The sequence below is a fragment of the Chelonia mydas genome, chromosome 11 (genome assembly GCF_015237465.2).
Source record: "Chelonia mydas isolate rCheMyd1 chromosome 11, rCheMyd1.pri.v2, whole genome shotgun sequence".
Taxonomy (NCBI): Eukaryota; Metazoa; Chordata; order Testudines; family Cheloniidae; genus Chelonia; species Chelonia mydas.
In genome coordinates, this window is record NC_051251.2 from 77,156,013 (window position 1) to 77,172,510 (window position 16,498).

Here is a 16,498-nt window from a genome sequence, read left to right on the forward strand (position 1 = left end):
GAATGTTTTTGAAGCTAGAGCCTACAGAGAGCAACTGTTTTTCAGTGCCCAACAGTAAAGGAAGGTCACTTCAAGTGGCTTTTATTTTAGAAATGTACACTGACAGTTTTCAGGGCTACCCGAGCTGGCTGGGGTGAATCACTACCTCACAGCAGGAGAGAGCCCTGTCTGTGGTCCAGCAGAGGAAACTCTCCCCAGCCACTGCTGACGGGCAACATAGCTGCTCCAGGCTCCCCGAGCTTTCCTCTTCCCCTCTGGATAGAAAATTTACACACCCTGCTGTGTTACACCTATCTTCTGGACACCTGCAATGTTCACCAATCACCTACCTCCATGGACATAGTGTACCCCAGTTCACCACTTTTATCTCAGTTCAACATTCTCCTTAGCACAAGGCACCTCTGTTAAACTTTAATTTTGTGTCTGTGTTTAAGATTAAGATTCAAAATAAAGGCAAGTAAAAGGATTTGGAAACATAAGATTACTGGTAAAAAAAAAACCCCTGTAAGAGGCAAACTAGAGCCTGTACTTAATAAGTTACTGTCCAGGCCAATAAAGTATTTATCACCCAATGGTTAATCCTTCTCATGCTTGTCCAGCCCAGAAAGCTGAGGTCTACTGTTCATGAGAGACACATCCCTGCTGACAGAGCATTCCCTCCTGTAAAGGATAGCCAATTGGGCCATTTCTTCTGCTCTGATACAGTCATAGGCTATTGTCCCTTAGTCCAAGAGGCCCCCTCTTCTCAGAGCTCTCCTGGGGTTCATTTTTCCTTGAGTATGCTCAAGGTTGCATCTTCCCCAGACACTAAATGTAGGCTGGCTCTAGGGATGCTCAGTGTTCTTATGTTGATTGTGTCAGCTCAGGTGATTGGTTTCACTCCAAACAGATCTGGAACATAATATTCTGTACGTTCCATAACTCTCAAACTTTTACCTGTACAAACATCTCACAATAACTATGACAATCAGCTAGTTCTTAGCTTCAGCAGAGATTACACACAACCCCCTTCAGGGTACAATCAAGAAAATGGTTGGACACAGATGTAATAGTCCCCTCACGGCATGCTTAAGCATGTGTGTTACGTACACCATATTTTTTTTTAAAGATTTCCCATTGTGTGTAAGACAGTTTATTATTCTAAACAGGGTCCAGATGGGCAACACATTATTCCATAGGAAGGTCCATGAGTACACTTTGAAAAGTGTCCAGAACTAAGATTTGATACATGCAGATAGACACACATTCCCAGGTGCAAGTTAGTAGGAGAAATTTTATAACTGTGAAAAATAAATATTCAAAAGGAGTGGATGCAACAGTACTACTTCCTGCAAAATTAGGACCAGACTGTGATACCTTAGTCATGTTAACGAGGACATTATTTCATAAATAGTCCTATTGAAGTCAGTGGGACTACTTACGGATACAGATGCTAGGTGCTTTTTACTTTGAATAAGATAAGATTTTGGCCCTAACTGAGTTAACACACTTACCTGAGGTCAAGAAGAATAATTTTTTGTGGAGCTCTACAGCAACTCATGCATGAAATGATTTAAATCACTGATACTTTTATATGGATACACCAGCCTCAAAGGAAGACTCTCTGGGTAGCATCTTTCTCATCTTAAGTCTTTTTCAAAGCCAACTTCAGATATTGGACACACGACTATATTTGAAGAATTTAATTAATTGAAACTCTGATTCCACTTTTCTACCCTCTTTCCCACTAAAGATAGGACAGCAGTATAAAAGAGTAAGTCACTGTAGTTTTCAACTGCTTCTATGGGTCTCCAGTAGATACTTCAACATACGTTTGTATTGTTTGATATTAGAATCTATTACTGGTTACAAGTTACATATACAACTGCACTCTGCTTGAAAGAAACTGTTTGGCTGAATTTTATTACACACTACAATGCAAGATATTCTGTTGACACTATATGAAGTTAACATAAATGAATCTCTGTTAATACTTAACAGGCATCTAAGTTAGTTGTATCCATGCTACTTGGTTTCTTCTCAGTAGAATGAGGATTTATTTTTCTGGGTCCTCTTTCTTTTTCTTGTGACGTGATCAGAAATGGTTTTTAGTCAGTGGCTGGAGGTTTGTACCAGTGATTCCATTTAGCTCCTCAAGAATTTGTTTTTCCTTCTGATACATCTATAAGGGTGGGGGAAAAAAATCAATAAGAATGCTCATTTTCCCTTCATGTACATTCTTTATAATTTTAAGCAATAGACTTTAAAATGCTGTTCTAATCCAAAAAATAAACTACATAAAAATGGCAACTTCTTACTCAACAGATCTGCCCGTGTGTGAATTCAAAGTTATAACAGATGAGTTATGGACAAAAGTAACCGCAGAGCCAATACAGTTAAGATGAAGTTAGCGGGATTTTCTTCATGCAACTGAGTTGCACAGGTGTCACATTGGACAATTTCACCAGCAGAAAATAAGTACTGTGATGACCAAGTGAGAAGAAAAGAGCCCAGTTTGAGTCTGCAGAGCTGGCAGTCAGGAAACCATGTCTTTGCCGGACATCCACCCACACATCTGATACAGAATCAGTGAGACATCATAAATCCAGAACCCACTATACCATATTTACAGTCACATTTCTGACCAGAACTGCACTTTACAAGAATGGGCACTAAAACTGCATCATACCTTTCCTTTTAAACACTTGCTTACATGAGAAATGTTACCTATGAACTCAATAAGACATCGCACATGAGCACACAGAGATTCACATGGATAAGCATTTACAGGACTGGGCTCTTACACAGACCCTTTCATTCAAGGATTTCAAAGCACTTTTAGTGCTCAGTCCTTCCAGATACACAGTACCCTTGTGAGGTGCTGACTGTCCTTAGTTCCCACTGATTGCAGTCACATTTACCTATGGTTCATTAAGAAAACTGGAGATATGGCTGCAGACATGCAACTTCTGCCTATGATCTTGTCATCTCTCACAAACTAAGCTAGGTTGAGCCTGGTCAGTAATCGTATTTGAAACCAAAGGAAATCCAGGCAATGGTGGCTACTTCTGCTGCAAGAGACGATTCTTCCCTCTGAGTAAGTATCCAAATAATCCCCCAAACTGGAGTTAGGGCATTGGGCTGTTGGAGGTCCCAATTTTCAGAAAAGATGTAAAAAGCAGGCCCTGATTAGATGGGTTATTAAACAGCTCATAAGGCTTTTTCCACAAGAAAAAGGTGTTAATCCTGATATTCTGGCAAGATTCCAATGTGGTTTATTACACCTGCTTATGGGAGGTAGTATACATATTCCAGTTATCAGAACAGGAAACTGGTATACCTCGTGTGGCAAGGCACCTTCGTCTCACCAGCCTCAGCACTTCTCCTTTTGGCGAGACGGGCATGGGGTAAATCAACCCATCTGCCACACCGGGGGCAGTCTTTGTCTCCCCCCTTCTGTGTTCCTTCGGCCGTATTTTCTGGGTAGGCCTCAGGGAGGTCTAAGGGGTGTTCCTCCAACAAACAGAAGGAACTATTTCACTAGACACTAATACAAAGGGAGATACTTTCCCCCATCTCCTTGTTGGGGTGGGATATCATCCTGTGGTTTGCCCTGGGGAGTCAGTCCTTCCCCTGGCAGGCGCTCAGGCTTGTCTTTTCTGTATGGGAAGGAGCACAGTCTCTGCTCCTGGAGATGCTTATTTCCTTGCTGCCACTAGCTTAGTAACTGCCTGCCAGCATGTGTCCTCCTGCTTTCTCTCAACAGGGGAGTGGCTTTAAAAGGTCTCAGGCAGCCCTTAATTGGATTCAGGTGTTCCTAAATGACCTGAGGTAACCCCTTCTCAGCTGATAGGGCAGAGGACCTTTAACATTCTAGAGCTTACATATCTGCCTTCCCACACCCTCTTGCAGCCATCTGGCCTGACTTTCATAGAATATCAGGGTTGGAAGGGACCTCAGGGGGTCATCTAGTCCAACCCCCTGCTCAAAGCAGGCCCAATCCCCAATTTTTCCCCCAGATCCCTAAATGGCCCCCTCAAGGAGGGAACTCACAACCCTGGGTTTAGCAGGCCAATGCTCAAACCACTGAGCTATCCCTCCCCTCACTAACTTTGTCATACTAGGTTCTGTTCTCTACTCTAAGTAGTCTTCTGTGTGAACTTGCACAAATAGTTAAAACTCTTTGTCTGTTTTTACACCTGTAAAATTAGGATAACACTTTTGAGATGCTCTGATGGACGGCTAAACATAATTGCACAGCATTATTTCCTAAAATTCCCGCTATAGTGTCAATTAGATATTTTTTTAAACCACTTCTTTTTCTAAAGTATTGTCGCCTTGCAGTGTTATACGGCTGCTGTGCAGATTCCTGCCCCATGGAGGCACAGTTAAAGTGTCTCCACAGTTAAAGTTGAAAGTGTCCATGCTAAGCCCTGTTTTTGAACCCACTACCCTTTTAAACACAGATGTAGTTCTTGAGGATTCTCTAAGATGAAAGGCACTATTAGAACTTTGCACTGTTACTTTCATGGTTTGAATGTATGTATGAATGACTGGCTGCAAAGTGCCCCTGAGAGCATCAGGATTAGAAGGTTATAGTACAATATGTATGAAGAGTCAGGAAAATGTCTCTGCATTTACAATAAGGTTTTGAATTTGATGTACCATCACTGGTGTACTTCGGGCATTCTTAATACATCTATCTCAGCTTAGGTAAGGACATCCTTTTACCTGCTCCCACTCCGCTTCGGTGTTGTGCCGGTATCCCAGCAAATGGCACAGCCCATGAGCTGCAGTCACCTGTCCAAGGAAACAAAAATGGTTTTAGTATTTTACAAATCTCTAAACATTTATTCATGTGTGCATCACTGTAGTATGTAGGTGCTGTCTTGCAATATTTACCACAGTTCTTCACAAAGAAAGTGACAATAATAAAGTTAAGGAGTACTTGTGGCACTTTTAACTACTTTTACTAGACAGTACATGAAGATCAAGAGTCTAATGCACACGGTCCTTGCATACCTTGGACTGAGATGGGAAGAGGGGGCAAGAGCAGAAAAACAGCAAGAATGACTAACTTTAATCGTATGAATATAGTCTAGCTTTCTCATACGTTGTCAGCTGTATATATTCTATTGCTTTTGGGAAACCTTCAGAGGAAAACCAGTTAATACTCCAAAAAGTACAAGAACAGGTTATATCTAAAGTCACCAACCAAAAGAAAACAGAAATTCCAGAGGAAAGTGTTTGTAATAATAGCCTCCTCTGACAAGTCAGCCACAAGTTTGTCTTCAACCTCTTGTCCCCAAAAAGGACATTTTCAAATGGCAAAATATCTTTATCTATGGTCAAGTCCAAGAAAATACATCTGCTACTAATCAAAATAACCCGATGGGTCACTGGGAACACAACCCCATCTCCTGCTCTAATCTTCAAAAGTTATCAGTCTCAGCAACTCCACTAATTTCAAATGGAACTATGCCCACTTATGGCACCAGTGGATCTGTGGTAATTTTCAGAGGCACTGAATAATACAGCTCCCACTCACCTCAATTAGAACTGTGGGCACTCAGAACTTTGGGGACAAGGGAGGGAATTGTTCTAGGACTTCAGTAAATCAAACTTATGTCCCCTGGTGGAAGCTGCATGAGGGTACACAAGAATAGGTTTCAATGAAGAAGCATTCTTGCCTTCAGCATCCCTTTCCTCTTTGGGGCAAAGCTCACCCTTTTCCTCTCCCCAAAACAGAGATGAAACAGTAAATAAAAAACAATTTTAAAGAGATCAGAAAGTTTAAGGCTTATGTCTACACTACAGAGTTTTGTTGGCAAAAGTAATACTGTTTTAATTAAACCGCTATTTCATGTCCACACTATGCTCCTTGTGTTGGCAGAGTGCATCCACATTAGCAGCTCTTGCATAGACAGAGAGCTGTGCATTGTGGGTAGCTATCCCACTATGCAACTGACCACAGGGTTCTTTGGGAAGGGTTTGCAATTCCTCATGGGGCAGGTACAGCGTCACATGATGCAGGTTTCCCAATCCCATCCTTCTGTGGGCACCCTCTGAGATTGCCAGCAGCTTTTCAACTGAAGTGTGTGCGGGAAACAGAGTGTGTGTGTTGGGGGAGAGTGAGCGTGTCGGCTTGCTGTCTCTAAGTTCAGACAGCCGCCAGAAGCAACCAAGGTGGGGGGGATGGGGCGCAAGAGAGGAGGGACACCCACACCCGCACGCACCCACCCACCCCTGCCTGTCTCTGTGTTCATAGTGTGGAAGAGAACAGCATTCCATGTTAATGATTTGCTCTTTGCTGTCTTTGCTGCCTGAGCTGAGTGGCATAGAATATTAGGGTTGGAAGAGACCTCAGGAGGTCATCTAGATCAACCCCCTGCTCATGGCAGGACCAACACCAACTAAATCATCCCAGTCAGGGCTTTTTCAGCCGGGCCTTAAAAACCTCTAAGGATGGATATTCCACCACCTCCCTAGGTAACCCATTCCAGTGCTTCACCACCCTCCTAGTGAAATAGGACAGAACGAGGAGTAATGGTCTCAAGTTGCAATGGGGGAGGTTTAGATTGGATATTAGGAAAAACTTTTTCACTAAGAGGGTGGTGAAACACTGGAATGCGTTACCTAGGGAGGTGGTAGAATCTCCTTCCTTAGAGGTTTTTAAGGTCAGGCTTGACAAAGCCCTGGCTGGGATGATTTAACTGGGAATTGGTCCTGCTTCGAGCAGGGGGTTGGACTAGATGACCTTCTGGGGTCCCTTCCAACCCTGATATTCTATGATTCTATGATAGTATTTCCTAATATCTAACCTAGACCTCCCCCACTGCAACTTGAGAGCATTGCTTCTTGTTCTGTCACCTGCCACCTCCGAGAACAGCCGAGCTCCATCCTCTTTGGAACCCCCCTTCAGGTAACTGAAGGCTGCAATCAAATCCCCCCCTCACTCTTCTCTTCTGCAGACTAAACAATCCCAGTTCCCTCAGCCTCTCCTCATAAGTCATGTGCTCCAGTCCCCTCATCATTTTTGTTGCCCTCCGCTGGACGTTTTCCAATTTTTCCACATCCTTCTTGTAGTGTGGAGCCCAAAACTGGACACAATACTCCAGATGAGGCCTCACCAGTGCCGAAGAGAGGGGAATAATCACTTCCCTCAATCTGCTGGCAATGCTCCTACTAATACAGCCCCATATGCCGTTAGACTTCTTGGCAACCAGGGCACACTGCTGACTCATATCCAGCTTCTCATCCACTGTAACCCCTAGGTCCTTTTCTGCAGAACTGCTGCTTAGCCAGTTGGTCCCCAGCCTGTAGCAGGGCATGGGATTCTTCCGTCTTAAGTGCAGGACTCTGCACTTGTCCTTGTGGAACCTCATCAGATTTTTTTTTGGCCTAGTTCTCCAATTTGTCTAGGTCTCTCTGGACCCTATCCCTACCCTCCATCGTATCTACCTCTCCCCCCAGCTTAGTGTCATCTGCCAACTTGCTGAGGGTGCAATCCATCCCATCATCCAGGTCATTATTAAAGATGTTGAACAAAACTGGAACTTCCCAGAGCTTGGAAAGGGAGGGCACATGCCTGTGTATCAGCAATGCAGGGTAGCAGAGTTCAAAACAGTGAGCAGAGTGGTCACGGCAGGCATCGTGAGATACTGGGAGAGGCTAGTTATGGCAATTTAATGAATGGCAGTGGCAGGGCACGTGACGTGCTGGCCACCGCTTCCCACAGATTCCATTGGTGGGAACGGCGAACCGCAGCCACTGGGAGCTGCAGATGGTCAACGTAAACAAATTGTCTTGTGGCCCGCCAGAGGATTACCCTGACGGGCTGCAGGTTGCCCACCACCGGTCTACACTGATACTTTGTCGCTTTAAGTTTGCCGCAAAAAACTTTATGCCTCTCATTGAGGTGGTTTTATTTTGTCGCTAAAAAGGGGCAGCTTTGTCATCAAAAATGGCATTGCAGTGTGTACACCTCCACTGTTTTGCCTCTAAAAGCTGCCTTTTGCTGACAAAACTCTGCAGTGTAGACAAGACCTTAGACTGCAAGACCAACATGGGGACCTGCAGCAGGGATTTCCATGCATCCGATAAAGTGAGCTGTAGCTCACGAAAGCTTATGCTCAAATAAATTTGTTAGTCTCTAAGGTGCCACAAGTCCTCCTTTTCTTTTTGCGAATACAGACTAACACGGTTGCTACTCTGAAACTTATGTTTAAAAGGTGGATCAAACTTATTTTTAAAAGTATCTTGCTAAGTCCCTGAATTCCATATCCATGATTTTATTGCCAGAAGTTACCATTAAGATCACCTAGTCTGACCTGTACAATAGGCTATAGAATTTCACCCAATAATTCCCAAACCAAGTCCATAAGTTTTTGGTTGAGGTACAGCATCTCTTTAAACACAACTCTAAATCAAGACTGAATGTCAAGTGATGCACTACCATCTATTGTTAAGTTGCTGTAAGCCAAATATGCACCTTTTTTCCAGCTGGCATTTCTCTAGTTTCAGCTTCCAGTCGCTGGATCTTGTTATGCTTTTGTCCATTAGATTATAGAGCTCTCTACTAACAAAATTTCTCTTCACTTTGTTAAGATAAACGGATTGAGCTCCTTGAGTCTATCACTATAAGGCAGGTTTTCTGATCTTTAATCATTCTTGTGGCTCTTTTCTCAGTCTTCTCCAATTTACCAACATCTTCCTTGAATTGTGAACACCAGAACTGGACAGAGTGTTCCAGCAGTGATTGCACAAGTACCTAATAGACAGGTAAAATAACTTCTTGACTCCTACTCGAGATACCTTTATTTATGCGTCCAAGGATTACATTAGTCCTTTTTGCCAGTGTCACGCTGGGAGCTCATGTTCAGATGATTTTATCCACCAAAACCCCCTATCTTTTTCAGAGTCACTGCTTCCCAAGATAGAGTCCTCCATTGCATAAGTGTAACCTACATTCTTTGTTCCTTGATATATACATTTACGTTTAGCTTTATACCACACATATTTTTTGTCTGTGCCCAGTTTGCCAAGTGATCCTGACCAGGCTAAGAGGTCAAGTCACCTCTGAGCCCATCTTATTCCACAGCTAATATCTAGAGATGCTTAGCTCCCATTACTTTCCTAGTTTTTCAGAGTTATATTTTCTTGTTATATTGTATTTAAAAATAACCCTTATATGGACAAAGAGAACCACACTAAGTAAAGCAGAACCTTTACTGTTGATGGAAGTTACTTTAATTCAGCTCAGACAGAGAAGCAACCGCTCCTGGGTAAGTTATGGCAGCTGTGTTGCTTCTGCTCCTTCGTGTGAGCAGTTTCTGCTGTTAGGCTGTTGATGAGACCTGCTTGCTGCTCAGCCTCTACAGGGAATCTATGGAGTATAGCTCCTAAACTGTCTTTTAATTCCCCACAACTACCCCTCACCGTAGATTAATTCCCAGCCCTCAAGGTAGCCGAGGTGACATTCTCCTGATTTTATTCATCACTTGTAAGTTTTCTTGACTTAAGTTCAACTGATCCTTTGGTTATTCACAAAAGTATTATTCTACCACTCAGTCTTTCCTCCACAGTTGTAACAGCACAGAACACAGTTACCAGAGACATCCTAGCCACATTTAAGAAAAGACTGCAATTGGAAATGTGTTTTAGCATGACTTCATGCTTACATGGAGAACATAAATTTAAATTCCTTTACATTATAGGTTTGGGATTCAGAATATTTTTCTGTAGATGAATCTTTGCAATGTCCATAAACTGGCAAAAAATCCCTCCCAACAGTGAATATTAGCATTGTTTCAGCCGTGGTTCCTAAATCAAGTCTGTGAGGAGAAATCTGTATTAGTAAGCAAACACTTACTGTAAGAATGCTGTAGTAATCCTCCCCATTTTCTTGGCACTGCTGATAGATATACTCTACTCCTAGGAAAACATCACCAAGATTGTATTCGTCTCGAAGACTAGGCTGAGGCAGCTCACCTGCTTTCAGATTCTGAAATACAGAAGCCCTTCCAAAAGTTAACATAGGTGAGAATCTGGTTGTACAGAGTACTTTTCATCCTTAAGGCTTCCCAAAGTTGTTACAAAGTAATGAGCTCGGCACTGATACAGCAATGGTGGTTCATGCAAATGGAACCTTAGACACTAAAGGCTTTTTACTGACAGAGGAAATTTGCTAGGGGCTCTTTAAGTTCCATTAGGACAGTAACTGGAAATGGACAGAAAGGGACTTGGATTTGACTGTATGATCCAAAGGATGAATCACTAGCTGTGAAACATTTGCTATGTGCAGTGTCAGGCAACATGTATAGGTCCAGCACCTAGTGTAAAATTTACACATGTCCTTGACTTGCTTAGGGTAGGCTGACACAGCCCATGGCACCAAGCCTCCTAGCCCAGGTTGACAGACTTGGACTAGTGGGACTTGCACTAGCACTCTAATAAAATAGCGGTGTTACTCCCGGGGGAATTCTGCACCAAAAAATTAAAAATTCTGCACACAATATCTCAAAATTCTGCATATTTTGTGTGTCAAACATAAGAACGGCCATACTGGGTCAGACCAAAGGTCCATCTAGCCCAGGATCTTGTCTTCCGATAGTGGCCAATGCCAGGTGCCCAGAGGGAATGAACAGAACAGGTAATCATCAAGTGATCCATTCCCAGCTTCTGGCAAACAGAGGCTAGGGACACCATCCCTGCCCATCCTGGCTAATAGCCATTGATGGACCTATCCTCCATGAATTTGTCTAGTTCTTTTTTGAACCCTGTTAGTGTCTTGGCCTTCACAACATCCTCTGGCAAAGAGTTCCACAGGTTGACTATGCGTTGTGTGAAAAAATACCTCCTTTTCTTTGTTTTAAACTTGCTGCCTATTAATTTCAGTTGGTGGCCCCTAGTTCGTGTGTTATGAGAAGGCGTAAATAACACTTCCTTATTTACTTCCTCTACACCAGTCATGATTTTATAGATCTCTACCATATCCCCCTTACACGTCTCTTTTCCAAGCTGAAAAGTCCCAGTTTTATTAATCTCTCCCCATATGAAAGCCGTTCCATACCCCTAATCATTTTTGTTGCCCTTTTCTGAACCTTTTCCAATTCCAGCGTATCTTTTTTGAGATGGGGCGACCACATCTGCACGCAGTATTCAAGATGTGGGTGTACCATGGATTTATATAGAGGCAATATGATATTTTCTGTCTTATTATCTATCCCTTTCTTAATGATGCCCAACATTCTGTTCGCTTTTGTGACTGCTGCTGCACATTGAGTGGATGTTTTCAGAGAACTATCCACAATGACTCCAAGATCTCTTTCTTGAGTGGTAACAGCTAATTTAGATCCCATCATTTTATATGTATAGTTGGGATTATGCTTTCCAATGTGCATTACTTTGCATTTATCAACACTGAATTCCATCTGGCATTTTGTTGCCCAGTCACCTAGTTTTGAGAGATCCTTTGTAGCTCTTTGAAGTCTGCTTTATACTTAACTATCTTTAGTCATTTTGTACCATCTGCAAATTTTGCCACCTCACTGTTTACCCTTTTTCCAGTTCACTTATGAATATGTTGAATAGGACTGGGCCCAGTACTGACTCTGGGGGACACCACTATTTACCTCTCTCCATTCTGAAAACTGACCGTTTATTCCTACCTTTTGTTTCCTATGTTTAACCAGTTACCAATCCAGGAGAACACCTTCCCTCTTATCCCGTGGAAGCTTTCTTTGCTTAAGAGGCTTTGGTGAGGGATGTTGTCAAAGGCTTTCTGAAAATCTAAATACACGATATCCACTGGATCCCCTTGGTCCACATGCTTGTTGACCCCCTCAAAGAATTCTAGTAGATTGGTGAGGCATGTTTTCCCTTTACTAAAACCATCTTGACTCTTCCTCAAATTATGTTCATCTATAGGTCTGACAATATTGTTCTTTATTATAGTTTCAACCAGTTTGCCCGATACTGAAGTCAGGCTTACAGGCCTCTGAGGCCTGTAATTGCAGGGATCACCTCTGGAGCCCTTTTTAAAAATTGGCATCACATTAGCTATCCTCCAGTCATCTGGTACGGAAGCTGATTTAAATGATAGGTTACAGATGACAGTTAGTAGTTCTGCAATTTCACATTTGAGTTCCTTCAGAACTCTTGGATGAATACCATCTGCTCCTGGTGACTTATTACTGTTTAGTTTATCAATTTGTTCCAAAACCTCCTCTAATGACACCTCAATCTGGGACAGTTCCTCAGATCTGTCACCTAAAAAGAATGGCTCAGGTTTTGGAATCTCCCTTACTTCCTCAACCGCGGCCCTACTGGTTGTTTAGCAGGCCTCCTGCTTTTGATATACTTAAAAATTTTTTTGCTATTACTTTCTCAGTCTTTGGCTGGCTGTACTTCAAATTCTTTGTTGGCTTTCCTAGTTATATTGTTACACTTAATTTGCCAGAGTTTCTGCTCCTTTCTATTTTCCTCACTAGGATTTAACTTCCACTTTTTAAAGGATGCCTTTTTGCCTCTGAGTGCTTCTTTTACTTTGTTGCTTAGCCATGGTGGCTCTTTTTTGGTTCTCTTACTATGTTGTTTAATTTGGGGTATACATTTAAGTTGAGCCTCTATTATGGTGTCTTTAAGTTTCTGTGCAGTTTGCAGGGAGTTTATTTTTGGTACTGGACCTTTCAATTTTTGTTTAACTAACCTCCTCATTTTTGTGTAGGTCCTGTCACCTCACTAGCTCCTGAGCCCATGCTCCAGTCCGTCCCCACCACTAGCCATTCTGAAGCCCCGCCTGTGACCCCAGCAATCCTGCGTGCCCCACTCTGTCCTAACCTGGATCTGCAGGCAGTGTGTTGTGATGAACTCTACTCCTGGGGGAATTCTGCAGTACTGGGCATAGAATTTTGTATTTTCCTGCATAAAATACATTTTGCCTAAGAAGTGCTGCAGTCCTGCCTTTTGCCCACCAGAGGATGCTGTGGCCCCAGAACAGCAGGCACGAATGCAGCGATATAAAGGAATTCTGTGTGTCTGCTGATGTGTGGAAGTCCCCCAGGGGTACTTCTGTCAACAGTGCTTTGAAGCTGCGGCTTGGGCGGGAGGTCAGGCTCGGAAGTCTATCCCACTTCCCTAGACTTCAGAGCCCAAGCTCCTGCCTGGGCCACAACTTCAAAGCACTATCTTTAGAGTGCTAGCATCAGGTCCGCTAACCTGTCTGTCAACTCTGACTGCAAGGCTAGCTCCCACAGGCTGCGTAGACATGCCATTAGAGGCCAGAGTTCTGCTACATAAATACCACCACCTTTAAACGTCAACATAGCACTGCTACTAAAAACTAGATCTGAATGTGACAAAAACGGAGGAATTCTTTAGCTAGTTATTGTTTACCTAGGAAATATTTTGGCTACTCCTATGAACCTAGGTGAGCAATTATACTGTTCTCATGTCAGCAGAAATCAAATGGGATCCCAAAGTGTTTAAACATGTACATTTGATGGAAAAGTTATATTTCCAATGCCTTCTCTTCCTATACCTTGTATCTGATGGTAGCCGAATGTGTGAGCCTGTACCTTTTTTCTTTTAAATCTTGTCTGCCTTCCTTCCATAAGAGAGCAACAGAAAGACATTTAGATATTATCAACAAGTTACCTAATTTAAATAATCAAACTCCCTACTGGTTACTTTGAAGATTTAAACAACACTGACAAAAAAAAGGGAAAAAAGCAGGAACATAAGAATGGCCCTACTGGGTCAGACCAATGGTCCATCTAGCACAGCATCCTGTCTGCCAACAGTGGCCAGTGCCAAGTGCTTCAGAGGGAATAAACAGAACAGGTACTCATCAAGTGAACCATCCCATTGTCCACTCTCAGCTTCCCAGTAGTGACACGTTAACTGCTGCCAGCTGCCTTGTGGAAGTAGAATTCCTGAAATGCTGGGGAACAGGCCCTAAACGTATGTACGACTTTACTCATGGCTCTGTTTTCATGCATTTATGGTGCCATGCAAGGAAGAACATATAAAACAGCTAATGAGGATTGCTGAAGATGTTCTCAAAGACAATACCCTCTGAGAGCCCTGAAACAGGTCCCAAATCACCATCAAGTTCCACAAAATGTCTAGGATCCCCTGAAGCACCACTAGGTCCTAGTGTATCATCACAGAGAGCCACTGCAATGAAATAGGATATCAAATTACTTTAGGATTTATTTAATAAGGGTTATGGTGTTTTCTCTAATGGCTTGCAAAGAAGTCAGTTGTGTCTGGCAGACCAAGAAAGTAGCTGAGGAAAGCAGAAGAAAGGAAAAAAAAACAAAAAAACAATTTTACCTCATGAAAAGGGAAGGAAAGCACATCGGTGGGGACATTTTGTTGCCTGTAGGTGCTATTGAGAAGTTGAATGTTTCTGTTACTAACGCAGATAATGCCCAGGTCGAACTGCTGCACGTGCAAAATCTTCTGAAGGATTTCTATTCTTCTGCGAAGTGGGATTCGCCTGAAGGGGATGACTTTCTGCAGATTTCGAATGACTAAACTCATCTCATTAGAAACTATTCAAGGGGACCCTGCAAATTAATTTTAAAAAATTAATATTAGGCAGTGGTAGAAACTAATAATCGAGTAGCAGCTATGAGACACTATTGTTGCTTTCGAATCTGGGAAAGTGTAGACAAAGATATGGTGGAGGGTAAAACAGATAATTTTAGAAGCCAGCTGCTTTGATTTAGACCAAAAAAACAGCCTGTATAGCCTATTGCCAATCCTCTGAACCATCTAATCCCCTTACCATTTCAAATCTAGAACAAATCAGTCCTATCGGTAACCAGCCCGGGTCTGCTCCATCACCTGCATTAGATCAGTTAAAGCTAGCAGGCAGCGGTCGACCGCAGGCTGGCAATCTCAGCAAACAGGCTGGCGCATGTGCCTGGAGGCTGAAACAAGCCTCGCACCTTGGCGGTGGGCCCTGCAGGCCCGGCGGGACCTGCGTAACCTGTGCAGGGTTACACGGCTCGCACCCGCAGGTCCGCGGGACAGGGCGAGGCCTCCCGTGGGGCGCTGTGCCTGGCGCGCTGGCTGGGGGGGTGCACTGTCTAGAGGGGGTCTGTGTGGGGGGCGCTGTCCGGGGGGGGGCGCTGTCCAGGGGGGTGTTGGGGGGCGCTGTCCGGGGGGGGCGCTGTCCAGGGGGGTGTCGGGGGGGCGCTGGCCGGGGGGGGCGCTGGCCGGGGGGGGGGCTGTCCAGGGGGGTGTTGGGGGGGCGCTGTCCAGGGGGGTGTTGGGGGGGCGCTGGCCGGGGGGGGGCGCTGGCCGGGGGGGCAGCGTTCACCTCTGGCGGCAGACCCCCCGGGGGCTCAGCGGGGCCGGAGAGGCTGAGGCGGGGGCCGGAGCCCCTGGCGGGAGCGGGGAGCGAGGCGGGGCCGCCCCGCGCTCTGGGACGTTCCGCGAGCTGTGGGGGGGGCTTGGCGGGGGGGCCCCGGGGGGGGAGCAGACGCCCGCCCAGGGCTGCCGGCGCCCCCGGAACGCCGCCCCTTTGCCGCACGCCGGGGGCCGCTCGCTCCGTGCACGGCGCAGCCCCGGGCCGAGAAAAGAGGCGCCAAAGCCCCCGCCGCAGCTCGCGCTCACCGGGCCGGGCCGGGCGGCGCCTCCGGCGGACGGTGCCGGGACGGAACCGAGCGGCACGGACCGGAAACCGGCGAGTCCCCGCCCCGCCCGGCTGGTGCGCACGCGCGGAGGAGACGTTCGGTTTCCCCCCCGGCACGGCGATGGCGGCGGCGGCTCTGCTGGTGACCCGGTCTGGTGAGATGGGGGCGGGGGGGAGCGCCCCGGCGACCCCCTCAGCACCCGACCCGACCCGACCCCCGTTCCCCGGCCCCCCGCCTCTGGGCACCGGCCCCCATCCCCGGCCCCTAGCCGGGGGCACCACCCCCTGCCCCCCATTCCTCTGCCCCCCGCCTCTGGGCACCGGCCTCCAGTCTCTGTTCCTTATCCCCCGGCCTGGGGGCGCCGCCCGGCCCCCCCATTGCCCGGCCCCCCGGCCTGGGGGCGCCGCCCGGCCCCCCCATTGCCCGGCCCCCCCGGCCTGGGGGCGCCGCCCGGCCCCCCCATTGCCCGGCCCCCCGGCCTGGGGACGCCGCCCGGCCCCCCCATTGCCCGGCCCCCCGGCCTGGGGGCGCCGCCCGGCCCCCCGGCCTGTGGGCGCCGCCGCGGCCCCCCTTCCAATGCCACCTGCCTGGGCACTGACCCACCTGCCCACAGCCCTTGTCTATGGGCATCACCCCTCCCCCGCCCTCATTCCCTGGCTCCTGCCCGCTGCCCCCATTTCCCTGTCTGCAGGCACAGCCCCCTCTCCATTCCCTTGCCCGGGCACCGACCCCCCAAACCCTATTCCCGTGGCCCCTGCCCACCAACCCCGGCCCCCATTCCCCTGCCCAGGCCCTGTCCCTGGGCACTGCCCCTGCCCCCCACCCCTGCCCCCCAGACTCCTTTCCTCCGTGTCCAAGCGCAGTCCCCATTC

The 16,498-nt window shown here is 46.2% G+C and overlaps 2 protein-coding genes across 14 annotated transcripts in view; one reads left to right on the forward strand and one right to left on the reverse strand.

Moving 5' to 3' along the window:
* Nucleotides 1-1,883: 1,883 nt before the first annotated feature.
* Nucleotides 1,884-15,737, reverse strand: YBEY (ybeY metalloendoribonuclease). Of its 10 annotated transcripts, XR_005227442.2 has the most exons (7): nt 15,607-15,737; nt 14,317-14,552; nt 9,851-9,982; nt 8,471-8,749; nt 5,528-5,621; nt 4,711-4,779; nt 2,054-2,161 (listed from the first exon to the last, which is right to left on the reverse strand). XR_005227442.2 is itself a non-coding variant. In XM_043525011.1 (6 exons), the coding sequence occupies exons 2-6, from the start codon at nt 14,524-14,526 to the stop codon at nt 2,125-2,127; spliced, it is 621 nt and encodes a 206-aa protein (XP_043380946.1). In that variant the 5' UTR covers nt 14,527-14,552; nt 15,607-15,737; the 3' UTR covers nt 1,884-2,124. The 10 variants fall into 10 exon arrangements, 7 of the variants coding, with proteins under 7 accessions (XP_043380946.1, XP_043380947.1, XP_043380948.1 ...); XM_043525011.1 differs by lacking the exons at nt 5,528-5,621; nt 8,471-8,749 and adding an exon at nt 3,320-3,492 and having other exon boundaries at nt 1,884-2,161; XM_043525012.1 differs by lacking the exons at nt 5,528-5,621; nt 8,471-8,749 and adding an exon at nt 3,320-3,492 and having other exon boundaries at nt 1,884-2,161; nt 14,317-14,556; nt 15,606-15,734.
* LOC102946434 (minichromosome maintenance complex component 3 associated protein) overlaps nt 14,877-16,498 on the forward strand; it is a 78,257-nt gene continuing 76,635 nt past the window's right edge. For 3 of the 4 annotated variants that reach the window (XM_037913116.2, XM_043525010.1, XM_037913118.2), the window contains exon 1: nt 15,643-15,780. The gene's annotated coding sequence lies outside the window, so the exon portion shown is untranslated. Of the gene's footprint in view, nt 15,009-15,642; nt 15,781-16,498 lie in introns of those variants that run through there. The other variant, XM_043525009.1, reaches the window with a different exon arrangement.

Coding starts and splice junctions, on each gene's coding strand:
- YBEY (XM_043525011.1), bottom strand. CDS start 14,526: ATGAGTTTAGTCATTCGAAATCTGCAGAAAGTCATCCCCTTCAGGCGA. Junction 9,983..14,316: donor TTTCCTTCCCTTTTCATGAG/GTAAAATTGTTT, acceptor TCTGTATTTCAG/AATCTGAAAGCAGGTGAGCT. Junction 2,162..3,319: donor AAGGTGCCTTGCCACACGAG/GTATACCAGTTT, acceptor CCACCCTTATAG/ATGTATCAGAAGGAAAAACA.